The sequence below is a fragment of the Lagopus muta genome, chromosome 4 (genome assembly GCF_023343835.1).
Source record: "Lagopus muta isolate bLagMut1 chromosome 4, bLagMut1 primary, whole genome shotgun sequence".
In the NCBI taxonomy this organism is placed as follows: Eukaryota; Metazoa; Chordata; class Aves; order Galliformes; family Phasianidae; genus Lagopus; species Lagopus muta.
The window spans coordinates 32,283,448-32,307,046 of NC_064436.1; the positions used below are offsets into that span (position 1 = coordinate 32,283,448).

Consider the following 23,599-nt stretch of genomic DNA (forward strand, 5'->3'; position numbering starts at 1 on the left):
CCACTCTCCAAGGGAAAAAAAAACAACCAACACAACAAAATGAGAAAGGATCCAGGCCAAGCTTTGTGTACAGTCAGTGCTTCATCTTGTCAGGAGAGACTGATGTCAGCCCTCCTGCAGGACTGTTATGCTCCACGGGCACCATCAGATCTGCAAATGGGAGAGTGTAGGTATGGTGGAAGCAATCCAGTGCCTTTTCAGCCCTGTCTGTGTCAGGGTTTTCCCTGAGCAAGGTCAGCTCAGAGGTGATTGATTTTAGTGCATGAAGTTTGGACTCAGCAGGGTGTTGTCCCACCGAGCTATCAGGAAAAGACCAGGCTGTCATGGGCTCTGGCAACGAGTGTGCAGCAGCCATTGCTTTGAGCTATGCAGGAATTTACTTACATTTCATAATGCATTTATATTTTAGTAGCTCCACAGAGAATGAAAAACAAATGAGATCTCTGCTAAATTTTGACCGAATTCACCAATTGTACCTATCTTTGATTCCATGCTTTATCCACCTGCAGGCTTTGTAGTCTAAGAAAGCAATCTGGAGGCAGAGCAGAGCCCACCTCTGTATAGGGGGAATTACAAAAGGGATAATATTTTTTTTTTTTTTTTGCTGATGTGAGTGCAGTGCCACTTGAGAAGCAAGAGGAAGGAAAGAGGAGAGAATGTTGCAAGACCTGGCTTTGTATCAACACAGGCATGCAAAGGCTTTGTAGAGGACAGGAAGTGCCTGGAACAAATCAAAACTAAGTCATTTGCATGCGTGTTGGAGCAGTCTGGCAAAAGCAGTGGTGCTTTCTGGAAGCAGCAGGAGCAGAAGTGAAAGGAAATTCCTGCAGCTAGTTGTCATGTTGTGGTGCTGAGGGGCTGCGAGAGGGACTGCCAGGAGCAATCCAGCGTTCATACAGATTTCTTCAGCATAGAAATACATGGCCAGGGGGTGATGGCCTGAGGAACACCCATGGAATGCCAGAGAATGGGGTGAGATGAATGTGAATGAAAGACTGGTGGTTGTGTTGGTGCAAGAAATAAGGGGTGTAAGAACAAAACAAGCAACACCCAGCAAAACCAGAATGTCATTATTGAATGCCTTGGATCACTTCACCTGCATCTGGGAAAGAAATCACACCTTCAGAGAGATTCCTTCAGAGACAGCAGTAGTGGATGTTCCAGGTCTCCGACAGCAAACAGGACTACAGCTCTCTCTCGGCAGTGCCAAGGATGCTTTTGGCCCCATTCCACTTACCATGCTTCTTTCCCATGGCTCAGCTGCTGTGTGACCTCAGTGGGAGCTTGTCATCAGCACCTGCTGATGGATATATGAGGATGGAGATGGTGGACACTGGACCACTGTGTGCAGGGTGGCAGCAGAGATGTGCACAGGAGACAGAAAACATATTTGTTTCCCATGTGTTGGAAGCACATCTCTGACTTATTTATTCCTCCCCCCAAAAAGCTGTGTGTGTGCACAGCTAGATGTGTGTCCTAGTGGATGATGCTCAACATAGTGATGCAGCTGGTATCAAATGAGCGTGAAATGATGCTGGGGAGACAGTGGGAAGGCAGAAGTAAAACTCTTTTATTTTTGCAAAAACAGAAATCTGAAGGTGTGTGAGACTCAGATTTCTGTGCGGAAGCACAGGTCGGTGCCCGCCATCTTCTGTGCATAGTACTGGTCAAAGTGCGCATTCTGGGCCATGGTGAAATGGTTCTTCCAGTCACCGGTGATGCCTGGGGGGATGAGAAGGGAATGAGTGGGGCCAGAGGATCCAGGGAGTCTGGGAACCCACTAAGGTTGCTTACCTTTGCGCATGAAGGGAGAGATGCTATGGTCCATGAGGTGGGAGGGCACAGTGCTGTAGTTGGTGCTGGGATTGTCCCGCATGGCCTCAAAGGATGTGTGACGGGCAATGGCCTCCAGTGCCACCTCCGTCAGCTCCCGCCCCAGGAACTGGGCCACCTTGGCAATCTCCCGGCAGAGATCCTGAGGCAAGGGCTGGTGCTCAGCCCCAGTACCACCAAGCCTCAGCCCCACCATCAGCCCCAGCCCCTCACCTCCTTCATGTCCTCATAGAAGAGGTAGAGGATGGGGTGCTCCTGCCGGCGCTCCCAGTAGCCCCGCACGTGGTCGAACCAAGAACCATAGGCCACTGTGTGGGGAATGCAACCATGAGGGTGCATGGCAGCACCCTCAGTGTCCCCGTGTGGTCCCATGGGTTCCCCTCACCTTTGCCGGCCATGAACGCCTCCAGGTACTGGTCCCATGTTCCTGGGTGTTGGTCCAACTTGTTCATCAGGTCAAAGTAGTAGAAGGAGACGGCCACGTCCTTGGCATTGCGACCCATGTAGATTATCTGTGGAAGAGGCTGGTGACAGCACCTGGTTCTCCAGTGGTGAGGCTCTGAACACCACATACAGTGCTGAGAAGACCGAAGTTGAGGGCTACCTTGCAACCATTGTCCCAGAAGGATTTGGGCAGGATATGTGCAGGCAGGTGGCTCTTGACCACACGGGGTGAGTGCATGGTAGCTAGCACCTCTGTTCCTGGGGACCACAAAGGATTTTCCTGTGTGCCTCTGGGCACAGCCCCTGGTGGGGTGCCCCCAGATGAGCCCTTCCCCCCTACCTGCTGGCATCTCCCCAGGGGCAGCAAATTCCAACATAGGTACCCGTTTGGTGATTGCATCCCGTTTGCACTTCTCAGGATCGCCACCTTGCAGGATCATGTCCACAATCTCACTGACCCAGGTGGTGCCTGGGGAAATTGGCCCATTGGGGAAGGTATTGAAGAGACTCTTAGCACCACCAAAGTCCCCAGACTCCAAATGAGTACTGTGGGATGAAAGGAAAGTCCACATGCGCCTTCCCAAGATAGCAGGTCCTGGCCGTGCCACATGTTTGACCCCAGGACCACCACACTGCTGGGATTTGGTCTGCTCACCAGACTTGGGGAAGGTGGCCACCACAATGTCTTCAGGGCGGCTCTGGAAGTTGTCCACCCGTTCCCAGTTTGGGGCAAAGGCGCAGACCATGGGGATGCCATGCACCATGCTCCAGGGCTGGCGCAGGTATCTGTCCACCGTAGCCATCCTGATGGGGACAATGGAGGACTCATGGGAGGCTTGGGGGAGCAGCCTAGGACCCCCTTGTCCTCCTGGCCTGTGGGTACCAGTCTGCATGCACAGCTGGAGAGTTGCAGCCTCTAGAACAGTGAGTGGAGCCCCAAAGTTGTCCTGGGTAGTAGAAGCACCACCCCGAGCACCACTCCTCTCCTGCTATCTAGGGAGGGAAGCATGGAGACAAGGACATCCTGCAGCAGCTCCCATCCATGGAGGAGGCTTTGGGGTGCTGTATGCACCCTTGCAGAACCCAACCCCCATGCCTTGTCATGCCAGGGGCTGGGTCCCACAAGTCTTTGAGCAGCCCTGCCCACTTGGTCCCATGAGGCACCTACAGTTCCAAGGGGCTGAGTATAGGCAGGAGGCCTCACCTGGCAGTGTGCGCTCTGCACAAGGATGGTGACAGCAGGAGAGCAACAGGATGGTGACACCGGGAGTGTGGCACAGGCAAGGTAGCAGCAGAGGACAGGGAGGCTCAGGTCCAGCAGAAGCTCTGGAATAGAAGTGAGGAGGACGGAGTGTGTGTGGGAGGAAATGCTTGTCAGCAGTCTACATACAAGGAAGGAGGAGCAAGTGCCGGGGAAGTTCGGAGTTCATGGGTACTGAACTCGGTGGCCCCAGTCTGGGGAATGATGATAGGTGTGTCAGGGATGAGGCAAGCACAGGGATGAGGCAAGCACAGGGATGCAGCAGCCAGCACACAGAGTGGGCTCAGCAAGGACACTTTATTTCTCTCTAGCAGCACCAAGAAAGAGGAAAGAACACACGGTGTTGCTCAGGTGGTCCCGTGGGCGTGGGTGGGCAGTACAGGGCTGTGGAATTAAGACAGGAGAAGGAATCTCAGATGTGTGTGCGGAAGCACAGGTCGGTGCCCGCCATCTTCTGCGCATAGTACTGGTCAAAGTGCGCACTCTGGGCCACGGTGAAGTGGTTCTTCCAGTCACCGGTGATGCCTGGGAGGGTGAGAAGGGAGTGAGCAGGGCCAGAGGAGATGAGGGGCCTGGGAGCCCTCTGTGGCTGCTCACCTTTGCGCATGAAGGGGGAGACCCCCTGGTCCATGATGCGGGAGGGCACAGCGCTGTAGTTGGTGCTGGGATTGTCCCGCATGGCCTCAAAGGATGTGTGACGGGCAATGGCCTCCAGTGCCACCTCCGTCAGCTCCTGCCCCAGGAACTGGGCCACCTTGGCAATCTCCCGGCAGAGATCCTGAGGCAAGGGCTGGTGTTCAACCCCAGTACCACCAAGCCTCAGCCACCATCAGCCCCAGCCACCATCAGCCCCAGCCCCTCACCTCCTGCATGTCCTCATAGAAGAGGTAGAGGATGGGGTGCTCCTGCCGGCGCTCCCAGTAGCCCCGCACGTGGTCAAACCAAGAACCATAGGCCACTGTATGGGGAGAGTGGCCATGGACGTCACCACATGGCAGCACCCTCAGCATCCCCATATGCTCCCATGGGTCCCCCTCCACCTTTGCCGGCCATGAAAGCCTCCAGGTACTGGTCCCATGTCCCTGGGTGAGGGTGCAGCTGGTTCATCAGGTCAAAGTAGTAGTAGGAGACAGCCACGTCCTTGGCATTGCGGCCCACATAGATCATCTGCAGAGGAGCTGGTGTTGGTGGCACATGGGGATTTGCAAGGTGCTAGTAGGGCTGGTCATACCCTTAGTTTGCAGAGTCCCTCCTGTTATGTCCTCTCCAACTTTGTTACCTTGCAGCCTTTGTCCCAGAAGGTTTGGGGTAATATGGCAGCTGGGATATGAGTCTTGATGATACGAGGGGATGGCATGTCCTCCAGCTGCTCTGTGCCTACAAAAAGCACTCCTACTACTAGCAGGATACACCTGAAAACTACAACCTGCTCCCACTCTTTTTAGCCAGTGTGGCCCCTCCAACCTGGGGGTAACCTTTGCCCAAAGCCCACTACCTGCTGGCATCTGCCCGGGGGCAACAAACTCCAGCATGGGCACCCGGTTGACAATGGCATCCCGCTTGCACTTCTTGGGGTCACCACCTTGAAGGATCATGTCCACGATCTCGCAGATCCATGTGGTGCCTGGGATGGAAGGGACAAGGTTCTGGCTGGTGCTGTTCCTGCCTAACTCATCACAGGCACCCAAATGCACCTTGAATCTTCCCATGCATGGCCCCTCTACCATGCTGAGGCTGCTCACCAGACTTGGGGAAGGTGGCCACCACGATGTCATCAGGGCGGCTCTGGAAGTTATCTACTCTCTCCCAGTTCTGAGCAAAGGCAGTAACCATGGGGATGGCATGCACAGTGCTCCAGGGCTGGCGCAGATAGGCATCCATTGTTCTGATGGGGACAAGGGACACAGGATAGCAGTGTGGTCATCACAGGGCCACCTCATCCCTGTTCAGGCCCTGAAATTCCTGCTGAGCTCAGTGGCCATGGGAGGAAACCCTGTCTGGTGTGCTGGTGTCCTGGGAAGTGGCGCCTGCCTCCTGTGAGGTATATTGGGAACCCCTGAATTTTGGTGCCAAAGGTGGGAAAAAAGAGGGTGCCAAGAGGGGAAAAAGCCCATTATCCTGCCTGGCATCAGCCTTTGGGGCAGCAGCAGAAGAGTTTTGAGAAAAGTGAGTGCTGCCCCTTGGGCAAAGGGCAGGTCCTGAAGGATAACTTGTCCTTTTCCTTGTGTTGGTGTGGATGGCATGACACACCAACATGACACACCAATGCATCTGGCAAACCAAAGACCTGGACCTGTCTCTAGACCCCTTTTGTGATCGTAGAGATTCCCAAACCTATTTCTTAGGGCCTGCACCACCCTACAAAGCTGGCTTTGCAGAGATCGACCAGCGAGTGGCTAGCCAACACTCTGCAGCTCGCAGGGAAATCAGATTCCCCCCTCCTGAGCCCCTCCGGTCTTGAGGTTTAGTGTTTCAGAGGCTGGTTGGGGGCTGCTCATTACCTGCTGCTGTGTGACGCGAAGAGTAGGGATTCTCTGCCAGCAGACACGGGGGGCTTTGTTTTCCTTTCCCCACACAGAAGATGGAGGCACGGGGAGGTGCTTGGGAATGGGGACGTCATTGGGGGAGGGAAAGGGCGTGCAGGGTCTGGAGCCAAAGGCGGGTTGAGGGGTGAGTCCAGCACCTATGATGAGCCGAGCTCAGCACCCAATCCTAAATGGAGCTGGGGAAGGGTGTCACTTGCATGGGGCTCACTGCTATGACACAGCACTTAGGCTCGTGCCCAGAAGGAGGGTCTAAAGTTTACACAATTGCAAAAGAGCAGTGCCAGCAGCAGCCAGAGCACTGCTGGGAAAAGAATTTAAGGGAGACGCGCTGTGCTGGGAGGGAGGTTGCATATCTGGCAAAGCCAGCAGCTGGAGACACGTGGAGATGTTCCTCAGTACCGAAATTCACTATTTTGGAAACTCAAAAGACCAAAGCTGGAAATGGCATAGGTGTGAGATTTGAGGCTCCAGAGCAAAATCCTTGATGCCAAAGGGATGGAGAGCAGGTTACCCCACTGATGCCTAAGCAGAAGCATTGCACCTGTGGGTTAGCAGGGATGATCCCATGTCACTATGCTAGTGAATGGGTGCTGGAGTTGAATGGGGCATGAGGTGTTTCCTCTTGCCTTTGCCCTGCCAACCTGGGGCTGGTACAATAGCAATGGATATTTCTGCCCTGCTACTGCCCACTCTGCAAAGCAATCTGCAGCAATTCAGAGGCATAAACATGCCTAGGCAAAGAGGTACTGTGGGGCAGTGGGTACCTTCTGGCTGCTTTGGGGTTTTTCCACTCACAGAGCAATTGTTGAGCTTCTTGGCAATATTCTGTTTATTGCAATTTATTACAGGAATAAAAACGAATGGTAGCATGCCCCAGTCTGGCACTGCTGCAGCAGGAATCCAGTGCCTGCTCCCCACTGGGTGCCGAGCCCCCACGATGTGCAGCCCTCATGCCTCCATCTGGAAGCAGAGATCCGAGCCTGCCATGTGCTGCTGGTAGTGCCGGTCAAAGCACTCATTCTGAGCCACAGTGAAGTGATTCGCCCAGTCGCCGCAGATGCCTGAGGGGGTAGGAAAGCATGTGAGGCAAAACCTGCCCCTCCAAATATCTGCGTCCACAGATGAGGGCTGCAGTGTGGCCTGGGGATTCCACTCACCAGGCACCGCAAGCCAAAACCCACCTTTCCGCATGAATGGGGAGAGGCTGTGGTCCATCAGTGTAGTGGGCATTGTCTCATAGTTGGCGGTAGGGTTCTTCTTCATCTCCTTGAAGGAGGTGTGATGGAGGATCCTTGTCACCATCTCCTCTGCCACCTCCTTGTCCAGGAACTGCAGGATTTTCTGAACCTCTCCCCATGGGTCCTGAGGAGCAGCAGGAGTGGGGATGCTTGCTGCTGGCACTCCCTCAGAAATCGCTTGGGGCAGCAGGGGTAGGCTCCAGACCCTCCCTCCAGATTATCCTCACCTTCTTCATATCCTCATAGAAGAGGTAGAGAAGCCGCTTCTCGTGCCTCTTCTCCCACCAGCCCTTCACATGCTTGTACCAGGACCCATAGGCCACTGCAGGATGTGGGTAGGGTTAGCTGAAAAATGGCACAGCAAAGGATGCCCTCCTCACTGGCATTTATCAGGGGAGTCTGGGAATTCAGCCCCTACCTTTCCCATCCATGAATGCCTGCAGGAACTCGCTCAGTGTGCCAGGATCAGGGTGGATCTTGGCCATCTGGTAGAAGTAGTAGTAGGAGACTACGACGTCCTTGGCATTGCGAGCCATATAGATCACCTGGAAGGAGCCAAGGCTGTGACTGGGGGGGGCAGCAGTGGTGTCCCCTCACTAGTGCCCCAAAGGGAGAGAGACTGGGAGCTGCTTCAATACATTACCTTGCAGTCCTTCTCCTGGAAGGAGGCCGGGAGGAGGTGAACTGGCAGGTGGGTCTTCACCAACCGTGGGGATGGGGTTTTCTCCAGCTGTTCAACACCTGCAGGATGGAGGCTCAGTGCCCTGACCCCACACCCGCTCCAGCACTGCTCCTTCCCTGCACAGCCCTCAGATGCTCACCATTCAGTATCCCAGGGACCTTCATCTCCAGGAAGGGCACCCTGTTATAGATCGCATCCCGCCGACATTTCTCCAAGTTGCCATCATGGTAGATTGCATCCAGGATCTCACTCAGCCATGTTGTGCCTGCAGCCCATGGGTAAGCATTACAGGGGCCAGCAGTGTAGGAGCTGTGAACTACCCAGCTGTGCCCCATCTTTCTCCTCCCCATCTCCCCTAGAGCCACTTACCAGACTTGGGGTAGGTAGCGATGAGCAGGTCATCGTGCTGGGCTTGGAAGGCCTCCACCTGCGGCCAGCCTGCCACAAAGGATTTGTAGAGTGGGATGTCATGAAGGTGGCCCAGCTCTTGCCTGAGCACCTCATCCTTTCCCATGCTGGCAGCCGGTGCCCACACACTGTCTGTGCCTGAGCCCAAGGGAAGGGCAAAGTCCATCCCATATCACGTGTGGCCTTAAAGGGCAGTGAGAGCCTCCTTGCCTGGCCCCACTGAGCTTTTTTCTACTGAAAAAGCAGTCGGTCCTTTTGGAATGAGACATGCTCAAGCAGGACAAGAGTTCCTCCTGCTCCTACAGCAGCCCCACGACACAGTTTTGCTGTTGGATGGTTTCTCTTAAGTGCCAGCAGAATAGTGAAATACTGCTCGGCAAGGGCAGGGAATGCCTGAGCCCAGCAAAACCCAAGGGGGTGGGGGAAGGGGAGAGAGGGGGGTTGGGGGGGTTGGGGGGAGGGGAAGGGGAACATGTCGTCCCCCATCCCCTTCGCTGGTTCGGCCTGCCAGAACCCGAACGTGCACCGCCCCGTTTAACAACGGCCGAGTGTGAACCGCCCACTCGCGCCGCCCTGCAGCGATAGGCGACCGTGTGCGCTGCGCCGCGCCCGCGAGAGGGCGCTGTGGTAGCGGATGCCGGGGCCTGTGCGGTTCCCGGCCTCGTGAAATTGGCGATCTAATACATGAATTGCAGACTGCAGTGCCTGTGTTGACCTCCTCTTAATGTGTTCCGAAACAAGCAGTTTCAGAACTAAGAAGTTAAATTTAATAATACTTCTATTGTACTGTCTTTACATGATTAATAAACTCAGTACATTTCAGTGTGTTTTCTAACTTATGGGTCTGTAGCTGTTGAAACTATGAAGCATATATAGAAAATGAATATAATATGCATTTTTTTTTAAATTGTGGTAATTATATAGGGTGTATTTTGGATATCAGGGTGCTTTGAGTTCCAGTTAATTTGGGAATTTTATCTGTGTGATGGTGCTTCCATTAAAGATAATTTGTTTTCATACTTCTCTTTTCAGGTATCTGAAATAATATTCATACCTTATCTTAAACTGGAAAGTTGCAGAGGTACTATCAAGTAACTATGAAATAATTGCATAGGCGCTCATGTGCATATATAAAAAAAGTCTGTATTACCTTCTCTAAAGGAAATACAAAGCGTGACATTTTATGCCACTAAAAGATTAAGATGTATTAAGAGTTGAATTCAAGTTCTTTGAATTAATGAGCTGACTGAGGCAGAACAAATCTCACAAGCTTTACAGCTGAAAGGCCAACTTCATCTCATGTAGCAAGTAATTCAAGGAATAGCATCTGATTCCAGACATTCTTTATGTTTAGGTCAGTTGGTATCATATGACTGTACTAAAATATTTCTTCTAACCATTAGAATCAAAATATTGCAATTAAGATGTAAAGTACTGTTAGCCAGCAAAAGAAGCAAAATTTAAAAAGACAGCAATGAGATAGAATGACAATCTCTTATGCCGCTTGTTTTGATTCCTCCCCGCAGAGAGGATTTTGTGGCTATTTTAAAGTAAAGGAGAAAGTATAAAAGTATTTTAAAGGGGAAAGTCCAACCTTTCCCCTAATTATTTTCTAGGGAATTGTGAAAGTTCTGCTTCTCCTGGTATGGATATTTTTCCGATCAAAGATAGGCAGTAAAGACTGATAATTACACACTTTCTACCAAAGCCATTACAAATGAAACCCCTGAAGTAGAACTGATGAAAGGCAGATGGTCAGATAGTTTTGTTTTTAAGGACGAGCAAGCAAAGCCATCTCCTCCCATGGCAGGACATGGAGCAACCGAAGAGAAGAAGAATATCACATATCTAATGTGATTCCTACAGCTAAAGGAACAGAGAAGTGTCTTGTCCCACCTGGTTGGGTTACTTTAGCACAGGTGTTATTCCCTTAACAGCTACTTTGAGGTAAATTTAGGCAATAGCTACTAAAGAGTAAAAACAGATCAAGAGGGAGACTTGTCACCACTCCTTGAATCTAGCATTGTACCAAGCTGAGGTCTTAGATCCATGGGTGGCAGATCAACAAAAGCAAATTGTACATATTCACCTGTATATAATTCTATGGGAACCATTAAGGCTCGGCCTGAACCAGTGATTGAGCACCTGGTGAAGGGGCAGAGCCAGCTCTGGGAGCGCAGGTGTGAGCAATTCACTCGTGGCCAGCCTGACTGCATTTAAGGGCTGGCCAGCACCAGGGAAGGGTTTGCACTTGGAGATTCTGTCCTGTGGAGTGCTTGGCAAGCTTTGATCTTCAGAGAGGGGTAAGTGGTTGTATCCATGCTCCAAGTTCACTTCAAACAGTTATATATGGCACTGCAGTCTCTATGGTAGTCTGATTGCATGTTGCCCTTGGAGCAGCAGTTCCCTTATGTTTAGGCAGTTAGGGATTCCAGAAGCTTTGAGAGTTTTCAGCAAAGGTGTCTCATGACAGGTGTTCTAGGGATGAAATGAGTGCATCCTGAGCTTTGGCTCCATGCCTGTTGAGACCCTGAAGAACCTGGGACAGCCTGAGGCGTGTAATGGTGGCTCTGGACGTAGTGTGCTATCCTGATAATGATGTTTCTTTGGTTTAGTCATTCACAGTAGTATGGACAAGTTAATAGAATTGTTTTTTAATTTCTGGAAGGAATCTCTGTATTGTCTAGCTTGTTCTATGAAGTGTTGGCCTTTCCATTTCCCTCTTAACTGCTGTGTGAAGCCCCATAGGTGGTTTGTGCAATGTATCACTTCTAGACATCATGTGAATTCTGCATTTCCCTAGATAATCAGTTTAAGCAGTTAATCAGAGTTAAATGTTTGTGCTCTATTTCTTGTTTAAACTTGTTTTCATTTGACTTCAACCATTGCCCTTGCCTTGTCTTTTAGTTATACAGCTTTTATTTTGTATCTCTTATTTTTGCTGAAGGTATCAACTTTTTAGTCTTTTTTAGGTAGATTAACCTACTTAAAATCTTGCTCTAAGCTGTGTTCTTCTTTTCTTGTGTCATTTTAATGCCTATTGCTGTACCTTTTCTAGCTCTGTAGATGTAATGAAAAAACTGGCATGAGAGTTGGGTGTAGTATTGCAGGATTGATCTCATTAATGTTACACTAAATAATAGCATTCTTTTTCTTCTATTCAGTTCTCTCCCATTCACAGCTCTAAAGATAAAATTCAACCTGTTAGCCATAGCCTGACAGTGGAAGGAGAGTGAGTGTTTCCTCCTTTTTGACTCTGTCTTTTTCCTTAATTACTCTGAAGGATGCGGTGTCCAATCTATAAATAATACCTGTATTTTCTATTCCTGGATATAATTCTGGGTTTGGCTGTGGTAAAATACATTTTTAACATCCAAGCTTGCCGAACAGAGCTGTAATTTCATATTTCTTTTCTAATTGTTGATTAATAGGGTTGAATACCGGTAAACTTAGTACTGATGCCAGAAAAACCCTAGTAGATGCAGCTGTACTGAATGATGATTTCTAGTGGCTGTCTATAAATAAACTGATTTCTGAGCTGTTTTACACGTGCTTTACTCATATTTAATGGACCATTTTTTAGTTACAATTGAGAAATCTGAACAGATTTCCGTTAAATGTATTATGTGATTTAAACGAGGCTAAATGTAAAATGAGAGCTTTATTATACTATTCCGTATTACTTGATTTTTTTTTTTTATTTAATTGAATCAGATATGAAGAAAGGCTGAGTGAACTGGGTCTATTTAGCCTTGAGAAAAGATGACTGAGAGGGGCTTCTAATCCAGGTTTATGAATATCTGAGATATGGGGGCCATAGTGGTGAGGCCAGTCTCTTTTCAGTGGTACGTGGAGACAGGACAAGAAGAAACGGACACAAGCTGCAGCATAGGAAGTCTCGAATGAATGTGAGCAAGAACTTCTTTACGGTGAGGGTGATGGAGCACTGGAACAGGCTGCTCAGGGAGGTTGTGGAGTCTCCTTCTCTGGAGATGTTCAAGCCTACCTGTGCAACCTGGTGTAGGGAACTGCTTTGGCAGATGGGGTTGGTCTCAATGATCTCTAGAGGTCCATTCCAACTGCTACAATTCTGTGATTCTGTGATATAAATTTTTAGTTTGTCTGTTTTTTTTTTTTTCGGTTGAACTGCTTGCCTCAGTGGCAGAGTGGTAGTTCTCCTACAGTCTCCTAGAGTGTTTCCAGTATTGAAATATTTATGCAAAATTATCATTATGAAAGAGATGTTAACCTCAAGTTTCTGTGAGGTCAGTGTTCTGTAGAGCATCTTCAGGTGTTTTGAGTTAATGTTGCTCGTTCTTACTGATGAATTTTGAGAATCTTTCTAAAGAGAGAATGTTTCAGAGAACACTTTCTTCTGTATATAGATGTCAATATTGGCATCTCAGAGCATTTTAATATTAAAAGCTTATGTTGACTTCACTGAGTATTCATTTGAAGAGAATATGAAATTTCATTGCATTAGTAACAAAACAATATAGGAACATCTTAGCACTTCTTGGTGAACTTCAACTACAAGAAAATCTTTAAAATTTGAAGTAGCCAGTTCTATGATTTTATTTAGTTTGAGTCTGGAAGTGGGACACTCTGGTTTTCAAAATAACTGGGAATCCTGCTTGCTTCTGGATATTAAAACTGTCATCAGAATGCAAAATTTGCTGAAACTGGCACAGTAGGTGATGTTATAATCAGCAGTAGGTTGCAGAAGTTGATTTAGATGATTTAGTACAAGCCGCATTTTATATTGTGACATTTTATGTCCTGTACTGGTTGCACTCAGACTGCAGGCACTGAGTTTGATTCTTTAAGGGAAAATAAAATTCTCAATTTCAATGAGTTCCTATATTCGTTTTCATGATACTATACTAAAAATAGTGGGTACATTTAAAAACAAATATACAGTGTTTGATTACATAAGCATTTGTCTTTGTAGTGTTCTGTCAAATGTGGAGAGCTGTCAACAGGCAATGGGATCCTGGAACTTATCAACATGACCTAGTGCAGAAAAAAAACTAGAATGCCTGAACACTTCATGGATTTTTATTATTTGGAAATGCCTGTAATTGCTTTGTATTGGGGAAAAAAAAATGCAAGCTCTTTTCCAACTATGCTTTGCAGAGATCTGGAACAGGATTTCCCAAGGCTGACTTTCAGTTATATTTCTCTGCTGGTGCTTTTGTTTTAAATTACCCATTCAGTCATTACCTTCTGCTGATTTTTACAGTAAATGCAATAGTTACAAATGGTTTAATTTTATATTTAAGTATTCAATAAAGCCCTCCAGCTGGCCAGATTCCTCCTGTGTAAGCATGCTGACACTTTTGTTTAGGAGATAGATCAGCATGTGCAAGTCTGTGGCCAATGAAATCTCCATTATCTCTGTTTGACAGGGAATGCTTTGAAAGGCTGTATATTTTTAATGAGTAAGAGAAATCAAAGAGGAAAGAACATCTTGCCTCTTTATACACAACAAAAGGGGCATATTTATTGACTCATTAATACTAAATATCAGTCAAATGTGTTGACAGTTGGCAGTCTCAAGTGTTCTGTCACCTATGGGGAGCATTAAATTAGAATAAACAGTACAGCACACTCTGAGGGGCCATTTTTCTATCAGAATAGTGGGTGGGTCTCTGAAGATAATTTATTAACAGTGAAACTCAAGTCGCAGAACTTCAGAGGAAATTCCAGGCTATAACTCATAACTTCATGGCTTTCTATTCTTGATTATTCCCTCCTCCTCAAACTTCAAATATTCATACAAAAAAGTAAACTATTTTTCTTTTTTTCCCTTTTGAGCATTCTTCTGGGCATGCTGTTAATGCCATATTTTTCCTCACTTTTTGTTTTTGCCATGTTTTTATCAGCTTTTCTCTCTCCCTTCCCTTTTTGTACTGGCACATGCTCATTTCCCAGTGTTGCTCTTTAACTCAGCATTTGCTTTTCCTATTTCTTATCTGTTTTTTTTTTTTTATTAGAACCCCCCTTTCTTGCACATCAGGAGGACTCTTGGAATATTCAGCCTATTAACATGTCCTATTAAATGTGTTCTTCTCCACAGTCTGCTACTTTGTATTTTACCAAATTTCTTTTAAAGTGACTAGAGGAATAAAAATCTTGGCTTTGCTTGAAAATTTGATCATCTAATGCAACTCTCAGTTGGAAAGAATTTCCTATATCCCATTCATATTTCTATTATTTGATATATGTTTTATGGTGCAGGAAGTGGTGTTGGTTGGGGGACAGACTCTTCAGCAGGGCCTGTTGTTGTTGGACAAGGGGAAATGTTTTCAAAGTGTAAGTGAGAAGATTTAGGCTGGATATGAGGAAAGAAGCTTTTTTACACTAAGAGTTGTGAGGCACTGGAATGTGTTGCCCAGAGTGGTGGTGGAAGCCCTGTCCTTGGGGGCATCCAAGGTCAGACAGGATGGGGCTCTGAGCTACCTGATGTAGCTGTAGGTGTCCCTGTTCCTTGTTGGGGTTCTGGATTAGATGGCCCTCAAGGATCCCTTCTAAATCAAAAGATTCTATGATTTGGATATCCATATTTGTGAACAAAAGGGCCTATTTCACAAACTGTCATTTGGAATCATAGATAATAACAAGGCATATTGCTGTGCTATTTGTATGAGCCTTCCTTTAACAACACACCACATGCTATTCCTGCTTGTTATGTCTTCTCTTCATCTTCCAATCTGATTGAAGGGAGCAAGAACCTGCTGTGTTTGGTTAGTATGGAGCAATTCAGCTTCCTATAGTTCAGGGTAGTGGGTGCTACTTAAAACAAAGAATTAAATCCCATTGCCCTGAAATGAAATACATTGTATTAAGCTAAACTATTCCTATTCCTCTTCAATGCTTACAATATCCAATATAGTTGGCTAGACATATGTTCAGACTATAAACACTAATCCTAATACCTTTAAAAAATCTCTCCCAGTAATGCCAGTAATGTCCCTTATATGACAATATCCTTAGTTCTCATTTTGTCAGGCTGCTTTTTTTTTTTTTTTTTTTTTTTGGTGCAACTGTCAAGAAAGGAATACTGCAAAGTACAGTTATTGTCTATGTAAAAGGAAGATCTTACCATGATTGTACTAGGGAAATGTAGAGGTTGTGTATTTATTTTCAGAAGTGTATGTAATCTCGTGGCTCTGCTGGGGTATCAGATCTTGTTCTTCATGGATACAGAAAGGCTGATCAGGCCTGAATTTAAATTATATAAATAAACCTAATTTCCTTATAAATAAAGGGGCTCACAAATTTTTAGGCTCTCTCTGTTTGGGTTGGATGTCTTTCTGGATGTTCCTAAGCTGACCACAGAGAACTGTTGATTGTGTACAGATAGTAATAAGACATTAAATAACTCTAAAAAGCAAGTTATTCTTAATTAGAAGCGATTGTACTTTCTGGTCCTTCAGATAGTCTTCAGAGGAAATGTGAACATTAGATTTACAAAATAAAGAATAAAACTGTGTGAGTGTGGAGGGTTGAGGGTCAAGACTCTGTACTGTGACTAGTTTTAATGCACTGCCAGCTAGCCAGAAATAAAGAGTGAATTAAAATCTTCAGCAATGCAACTTCTTCCAGTTGCATATATAGGAACTGCATATCCAGTTCCTAATAATGCATTTATTAGATCCATCAATTTCAGACTGCAAAGATTCCTCAGCCTTCTGAGAACTTACTGAGGAGAAAAAATGGATATAGCTTACCAGAACAGCAGCAATTAACAGTCTGTTTTATGTGCTATGCCAAAGACTGCAGGAAAATCTATCCTGCAGTTGACCCTATGATGTCAGCAGCCATTCCATATGTTAGGGGGTACTCAGCTCTAAAATGTATTTGATCACATGCCAGGCCTGCTGATTGCTGAATGTCAAAGAAAACAAGAAAAACTGAGCACATAATACAAAACTGTGCAGAGGAGGGTCTGTTACTGAGAGAGTTCAAAAAGAATATTTTGGATGTGAGTCAAGAAAAAGTTGTGATTGTTTGGAAAAGAGTGCAAGGTAAAAAATACTCTGTTGTGGTCTCTTGTGTTTAAGGGGCCTTCACAACCTTCTTCATTTGGTTAGTCTACCTGTGAAGAGCTTACAGGTGAGTTATCACAGAGGCAGGCAACAGGTAAATTGAAGGTGACTAGAGCTTTTCTTTTGATGAATATTCACAGGAATAGTCACTGAGCTGTCTATAATTACTAGTGAAGAGGAAGACACAGCACTAATTTTGTGACCTCCAAATTTCCCTATTATTAGTGCCGTATCAAATATCACATAAAATTTGAGCAGGAAAAAAGAAGTTAATTATATCCATATTAATGTGTGTAAATTGAGGGTTTTTTTTTTTTTTTGCTACTTTTCAGAAGAAAATGAAACTAAAAATGGTTAATAGGCAAGAGCTCAAGTACTGGGAAAGGGGAAAAAAATCAATATTACATATTTCCCCTTTCTTAAGATACACCCTTCACCGATAGATAAATCTGCATACAAAAGTAAAATCACTTCAGCCACAGACTTGTTTTGTCAAATGCTCCTTCAAAATTCTGTTTTGTAAACAGGGCTGCTCCGGAAGTAGTGCTTCCTTTTTTATGATGTTGGCCCATGATGTCAGAGACAGATGCTTGTATTATGGCAGTAGAGGTTGAACCTTCACACCAGCATCCCGTTGCATTTTGTTGCTGTGCAACACACGGCAGCAGAGAAACAGTCTGACAAAGTGGTTTCTGATGTGGAAGTATGTATGAAGCAGAGGTGTGTCATCAGATTCCCCCATGTGAAGGAAATGGCGCCACTGATGCTTGCTGAATGTTTCTAGAGACCGATTAGTGGATGTGGGGCACAGTGATACAGTGGATGGTGTATTTTCACAGTGATGAGAGTGAAAGGCAAGCTGTGTTCTACATGGCCACACAGATGTCACACTACAAAATGAAGAGCATCTTGATCACCTCGTCTGTGCCAATCAGCTAACAGTGTTAACTGCTGAAAAATAGCATGTTGTGGCTGAGAACTTTATCAAGTAGTGTTATTGTGCTCTTTCTAGCAGTTGTAGTTTCCATAGAAGTAAATAGGAGTGACCTGTGTACAGTGAATAATATTGCATTTCCCTTCATAGTTCAGAAACATCAGATTGGTTATATCTGGAGTATTTTTTGTTCATGTGTTTGTTGTGGAAATGCAGCAATCTGCTAGTTAGTAGGAGACAAGCTGAGATACCAGTTCTATGAGGAATCCTGAACAAGAAGCTGAAAAGCAACTATTTAAAAATCAGCAATCCTGTTTCAGATTGAGACAAATTGAGAAGCGCAAAGGCATTGTCTTTACCAGGTTTTATAACTCATCGAATTGTAGAAGCAGTGAAAAATATTTTTTAATGGCGTTGATGGTGAAATACCTTCTAATAACAAAAAAAAAAAATGGTAGAGGTGAGTCTCTTCTATACAAAAGAAAAGAAAAAAAGGAAAGTCAGTAACTGCCTGTTTGATCTGAATTATGTGTGAAAGTGGCAACCCTTGCTTGATATTTTTTTCGAAGAGAAATCTTCATGCAGCTATGGAAATAATTATAAAAATGCAAATTTACCATGTTTTCAATAGAAGTTGCCATATTAGCACACATATTGTTATCATACATTAATACTGCATCTTAAAACACTCTTGTCTGTGTGTCTGGAGTGTCTCTGACTCTGACACAGAGCGCCTGTTGTAATATTCTCTTTCAGTGTGACAGCACAGCTGGTTTGCCTCTGTCACTGCCTCCCCCTCTGCACATTCCAGTGCTCAATATTTCTGCTTTCCCATTTCTCACCTTAGTCTTGTTCCTTTGCTCTCTGAACAGTCATGCTTGCTATTTCAGTTGACTGAGTCAAAGGCTTGCCTTTTTTTAACACAAGCGAGGGACTGCATGTGTGTAACTGAGAGAGGAAGCTGATCTTTTGTCATTAAGATAAAAAGAAAAATGGTCTTGGAGGCTACATCTTTTCAAGAATTGTTCTGTGACATGTGACTGTCTCTTTGTGGGTCTGCTGTCATATAGCATCATCCTTTTTTTAGTCTAACCTCCTGTAATAAAGCATTTGTTGGTCCTGTATCTCAGTCTGTTTGACAGAACACAGGAGTGACACTGGGGTGCTGGTTTTATTCAGCTTGTGTGGCAGCTGTGTGGCATCCACAAGTCCACACTGTTCTCACATATGTGTGACAAGAGCAGCAGCATCTCCAGCAAGCTGCTGGAAGAACTAATGTATGGCCATTTCAGAGGCAGTCAGAGCACAAACAGTTATTATCAACAATTTTTATTTTTCAGTACTGTTCGTATCTTTCCTTATCCTCCATATTCCTTGCACTTAGTTTGTGGCATGGTTTCCAGTGAGGATTTTATGATAATAAAGGGGACAATTGATGTACTTTCCTCTCTCAGATCATCATATTTAGGAGTTAAAAACTGAAGTTTAGACTAAGGTAATTAGAAAATTGAGTGATGCTGTTTTTTATGTGGCTTTCTTGCTACTGTCCTCCTAAGGAAGAGAAAGCTTGAATCACGTGGTACTGAAGATAATCTAGTGCGCAATACAAAGCATCATCCAACTTGTGTAATCATACCGCATGGTTATTTTGCCTCCCTTTTCTTTGTGTAGCAATAGCATCCACAAATACCATATGTAAACATCCCAGTTACTACTCATTTGTGACTGATGCCCGCTCTTGATTTTATTCCATACTGTTTTTGTACCTCATGGAGGAAGGCTGGTATGTAAGGGCTATATTTTTCATATGAAAATTACATTAAATTGGCTAAGAGGGATTGATATCACAATGTGATGATGGAGTGAACTTCAGACTTGTACCTTTCAGCTTGTTCTTTGAAACTTACTTAGCTTTCATATTGGATATCAGATAAGGACTATCGTTTATAGTACAAACTGAGTTAGCTGAACTAATGATAAGAATAAAAATCTGGTTCTACTTTATTATTGTTTTGTTTTGCTGCAAGAACTAAAAATAGCATGTAATATTAACAATTATTGTTGAAATAAAGCTGTTTCATACCAGGTTTAGATTATTTGAAGTCTGAATGTTTTTTATAACACCACAGTTTTGTAAGGGTATCAGAGAATTCTGCTATTTTATCTTAAAATGTAAGGAGAGGCCTAGTTCCCAGGCAGTATTTCTTCCAACAAGTTTGAAGAAGTAATTGTGATAAATTTAATTGACCATCTTTTATGTCCTGAGTATTTCTAGTTAATTTTTTGATAACCTTTACGATGAGGTGTGCGAGTCTTTACCTCTGGTTGTTTTCTAACTGTTGGATCCATCAGGTGTGATGTGTGCTGTGGGTTTGCAGGTTGGAATTGTCTTTTGGTCTGGGAATTGCTTTTTCATAATCAAGTCTCAGCTAAACAAGGAAATACTCCTGCCTCCTTCCCCATTCATAAACTATTTAACTGAAAATCCTCAAGATTTTCTTATTCACTGCTTGTGCATGCAGAACGACTTGTGTTGTACTTTGAATTTCTAATGAACTGATTGATTTACAGTCTAGTATGGAACTTTTAGATTTTTTTTTGCATAACATATCTTTTTAATACTATTACACTGTTCTTGTTTTTATCTTTTTGTTGAGCTAGCACTTAAAGCTTTCTCATTCACAGGGCCTAGATCTTCAGATTATGTTGTTTCTGTGGAAAGAAATGCATATCTTCTATGTCGTGTTTTCTTATACCAAAGTTAATGGCAATGCCAAACAAGATAGCTTGGAGAGTACTTTGTTATTAAATAACAATCTATATGAGCCACTTTTTGAGTCCATGTTTTTACCATGTAAACTCTATTGTAATGATGGCAATTAGTTTTGTTAGGGTATAATAACAATTCAAGACACTTTGCAATGGTTTGTGATAGCAACTCTCCATGTGCTGGGAGAATCTAAGAAGTGTGCTGACTAAATGGTATCTGATGCTCCTTTGATTATACTTTGGGTGAAAATCTGGCTAACACATGAAATGCAGCTTATTCTTGCTTGCTTTAGCTAAAGAAAAAAATGATTAAAGTAACATTGCAGATGACTTATGTCTATAGTTTTGCTCACCTCAATGATGGTTGCACTGAGTCACACTCAGTAAGACAACTGTTACCTCTGCTTCATGTGGTGTTATTTTAAAGGCATTTCTTGGTCCCGTATTGTTCCTCTGCTGCATTCACTTCTCCTATTTTCAACTTTCTGTGGGTCTTCTAGTCTTCACTTTGTAATGTGATATGTTTAATGCGTAGTTCTAGGAATGTGATTTCTTTGTGGAAATGTCTCTGGGTGCTACTTGAGTCTGTCATTGAAAAGTGATACTTCTCTTGTTGGGTTTTTTTTTCCCCCTATGTGTTCAAGTATTTTTTGTTTATTCTTGACAACCTTTCCAGATAATGTAAACAGGCTATCTGGCATTTCTGTTGAGCTGATAAAATGACTTACTATTGCTTCTTTCAGCAACCACTTCAATTTCTTTGGCAGTATTATCTGAATACTTCCTCTTGCCTTTCTGCCTCTATTTTTTTTAACTGTTCTCTCCTTTGTTTTTTAAAAGAGGGTTTTTTCTGCTTTTTATCTAGGAAAAAAGCCATCTCCAAAAGTGTTTTTGAAACATTCATGCTTTCTTTGGCATGTATCCTTTCTTTAACACAGACCCTCATAGCTGGTCTGTAGGCTTGTTCTTCTGGGAGGCAGCTGTAATTAATGCATGAGATACCTCCTTGGGAAAAAAGACAAGGCCTTTGTCATCATGGTGTCTTCTTGTGATGGACTTAGGTCATATAATATTGGAAATGTGCCCTGTGGTTTGATATGAAACTGCTGATTGGGTATTAGGGAAATTTCTTCTCAGAAAGGGTTGTTGGGCGCTGGCATAGGCTGCCCATGGAGGTAGGGGAGTCACTGTCCCTGGAGGTGCTCAAGAATTGTGAAGATGTGGTACTTAAAGATGTAGTGGGCAATATTGATGGTTGGTGGATGGTTGGGCTGGATAATCTTAGAGGTCTTTTCCAACTTGAATAATTCTATGATTCTACTGGTATAATACTTCGTATTTCATCTTTTTGATATGCTCTTAGTAATTGCCAGGAGGGGCATTTTTAAAATCTGGTATTCACCCAGTCTCCACCTTGTTTTCACATCAGTTTCTCAATGTGTGGAAAAAATAGATCTGGTTATTCTTGCACTATGAGAGTCTGGGTCCTTCTGATTTCCTGTGGTCTTTTCTAATATGCTTTATAAGATTCCTTTGATGGACTGCCTTTTAGCTAGGAGATGCAATTTTACTCGGGCTTTCCACACACACATGGATTTTGAGAATGACAAGTTATTCTGTAGCATGTTTAGCTTCATTGTCCATATCCCCTTTCTTTATTCAAGATTAGGTTATAAAATACACAGAACTTTGCAATTACAAAATAATTTTAGATTATTGATCAAAGTTATTGCATTGAGAGATATTACCTACTCTCCTTTGTGTTCCCACAAAAGATTGTGGCAGATAACCTTATGCAATAATGGCAGTCACAGCTGTTACTATTGTTTAATTGAAATTGCGGTACTCTTAATTTCAGAATTCTATCCACCAGCCAAGGGATAGGAAAAAAACATGGTGTTTTTTTTTTTTTTTTTTCAAGGCTTAGGCAAATTTTTTTGTCTAGTAAAAAGTACAGAAAGATATAAAATAAAAGGAGGCTGTCTGGCACAAGCCCTTGCTGTAACAAATATTCTGTGTGATAAGGAGGCCTGGGTTGGTGAAGTGGCACAGAAATATCTTGTGTGCCCAAACCCAGCATTGCAGGTATAGCCCACATATGAGTTTGTGTTTTCATTTGAAGTTTGCTTTTATGGGACTAGAAAGAACAAATATTTTAAACATGCTAATTCAACCTGTGCTTGTCTCTAGTGGGATTCCATGGATAGATAGATTAGCAGCAAATGTCACACACACCTTAATAAAGCTTTTGACACTAAAATGATATTCTGTTAAGCAAATGGGTGCAAGACAGTGTAGATGAAGCTACTACCATGTGAATACATAATTTGCTGGTAAGTCATAGCGTAAGTATTGAGGGTTTGTGTCCATTATTGTTCATACTTCTGTGGTATAACTGGCAGGACTCAAAGCCAGAGGGATCTGAACAACATATCTGTCTCATTCCCTTTTGCCTGTCACTTCTCCTACTCTTTGCTTTTCCTTGTTCCCTCTTTCTCTTTTGCTTTCTTCTGCTGTTGTTTCTTTCTGTGAACTGAACTGCTTCCCATTCCTTCTCACTTCAAACCTCTTTTTTTTAATGTGAAGAGGATTGGCTGCTCTAAAAAACGCTCTCAGAAAATAATTATAAATTTAAGTTGTCAGATAGTTCTAGAGTCATTGTGAACATAGAGGGTATTTTTTTTTTTTGTATTAGCAGCTCACGCAGACACAGCAAAGCAGATGGGGAACGGCTGGGACAGGACTCCAGTTATCCCCTATTTAGAGGTGGCTCTGGCATCTTTCCTAAGTTGGTTTACTTAGTGCGAATTTGCCTCTTGGAAACACACAGAAAATTTCTGGGCTTCATTCTCTAAGTGGGGAAGATCCATGGTGTATTACCAATTGCATTTCACTCCTGTAGTCCCCTTCTGAAGTTGGACATGTGATTCACGTTGCTGTGCGTCTTGAAATAAGCCATACTGGATGCATATGCATTCAGATGAAAACCCTGAATGCAGCCTTTGCTGTTAAGAATTTATAAGACAAACACCTTCTATATTTGGAATCTAACCTCCCCTTTTTCCTTCTTGAAGAGGATTTAGAGCATATGTGCAGTGAAGTTTCTGATATTTACAGGACTACTTACAGATGCTTGTGTTAAAGTACAAGCAGTACTAATTCTGTTCATACTAACTGCTAGATTATGTCAAAAGTCACATCCTGTGGCTGGGAAGGGGAGAAGTACACAGAAGTACTTCATAACCCTCTGTTCTCTTCTTTGCATGAGACAAGTGATTCATCAGCAGCTGCAGATGAATCCCACCTTCTCACAGGTTCCTTAGCAGTAGTATAATATTAAATGCTACACAGCACCTGCTTGTGGCTGACATGCTTCAGTGAAGAATACATAGATGTATGCTGATATTTCAGTGCTCTGACAGGCTGTGAAAGT

General features: G+C 44.2%; 3 protein-coding genes across 4 annotated transcripts; all 3 read right to left on the reverse strand.

Moving 5' to 3' along the window:
- Window positions 1–1,559: 1,559 nt before the first annotated feature.
- LOC125692423 (sulfotransferase 1B1-like) lies at window positions 1,560–3,703 on the reverse strand. Of its 2 annotated transcripts, XM_048942917.1 has the most exons (8): window positions 3,482–3,703; window positions 2,933–3,081; window positions 2,618–2,746; window positions 2,438–2,535; window positions 2,219–2,345; window positions 2,047–2,141; window positions 1,795–1,975; window positions 1,560–1,722 (listed from the first exon to the last, which is right to left on the reverse strand). In XM_048942917.1, exons 2-8 carry the CDS (start codon window positions 3,078–3,080, stop codon window positions 1,610–1,612), a joined length of 891 nt encoding a protein of 296 aa, XP_048798874.1. In that variant the 5' UTR covers window position 3,081; window positions 3,482–3,703; the 3' UTR covers window positions 1,560–1,609. The 2 variants fall into 2 exon arrangements, with proteins under 2 accessions (XP_048798874.1, XP_048798875.1); XM_048942918.1 differs by lacking the exon at window positions 3,482–3,703 and having other exon boundaries at window positions 2,618–2,823; window positions 2,933–3,046.
- Window positions 3,704–3,819: 116 nt separating this feature from the next.
- LOC125692422 (sulfotransferase 1B1) lies at window positions 3,820–6,173 on the reverse strand. The gene is made up of 8 exons (XM_048942916.1): window positions 6,040–6,173; window positions 5,281–5,423; window positions 5,034–5,162; window positions 4,818–4,915; window positions 4,579–4,705; window positions 4,402–4,496; window positions 4,136–4,316; window positions 3,820–4,063 (listed from the first exon to the last, which is right to left on the reverse strand). Exons 1-8 carry the CDS (start codon window positions 6,156–6,158, stop codon window positions 3,951–3,953), a joined length of 1,005 nt encoding a protein of 334 aa, XP_048798873.1. The 5' UTR covers window positions 6,159–6,173; the 3' UTR covers window positions 3,820–3,950.
- Window positions 6,174–6,895: 722 nt separating this feature from the next.
- Window positions 6,896–8,653, reverse strand: LOC125691870 (sulfotransferase 1 family member D1-like). The gene is made up of 7 exons (XM_048941785.1): window positions 8,374–8,653; window positions 8,144–8,269; window positions 7,966–8,063; window positions 7,741–7,867; window positions 7,550–7,644; window positions 7,266–7,446; window positions 6,896–7,145 (listed from the first exon to the last, which is right to left on the reverse strand). Exons 1-7 carry the CDS (start codon window positions 8,576–8,578, stop codon window positions 7,033–7,035), a joined length of 945 nt encoding a protein of 314 aa, XP_048797742.1. The 5' UTR covers window positions 8,579–8,653; the 3' UTR covers window positions 6,896–7,032.
- Between the last annotated feature and the right edge of the window lie 14,946 nt (window positions 8,654–23,599).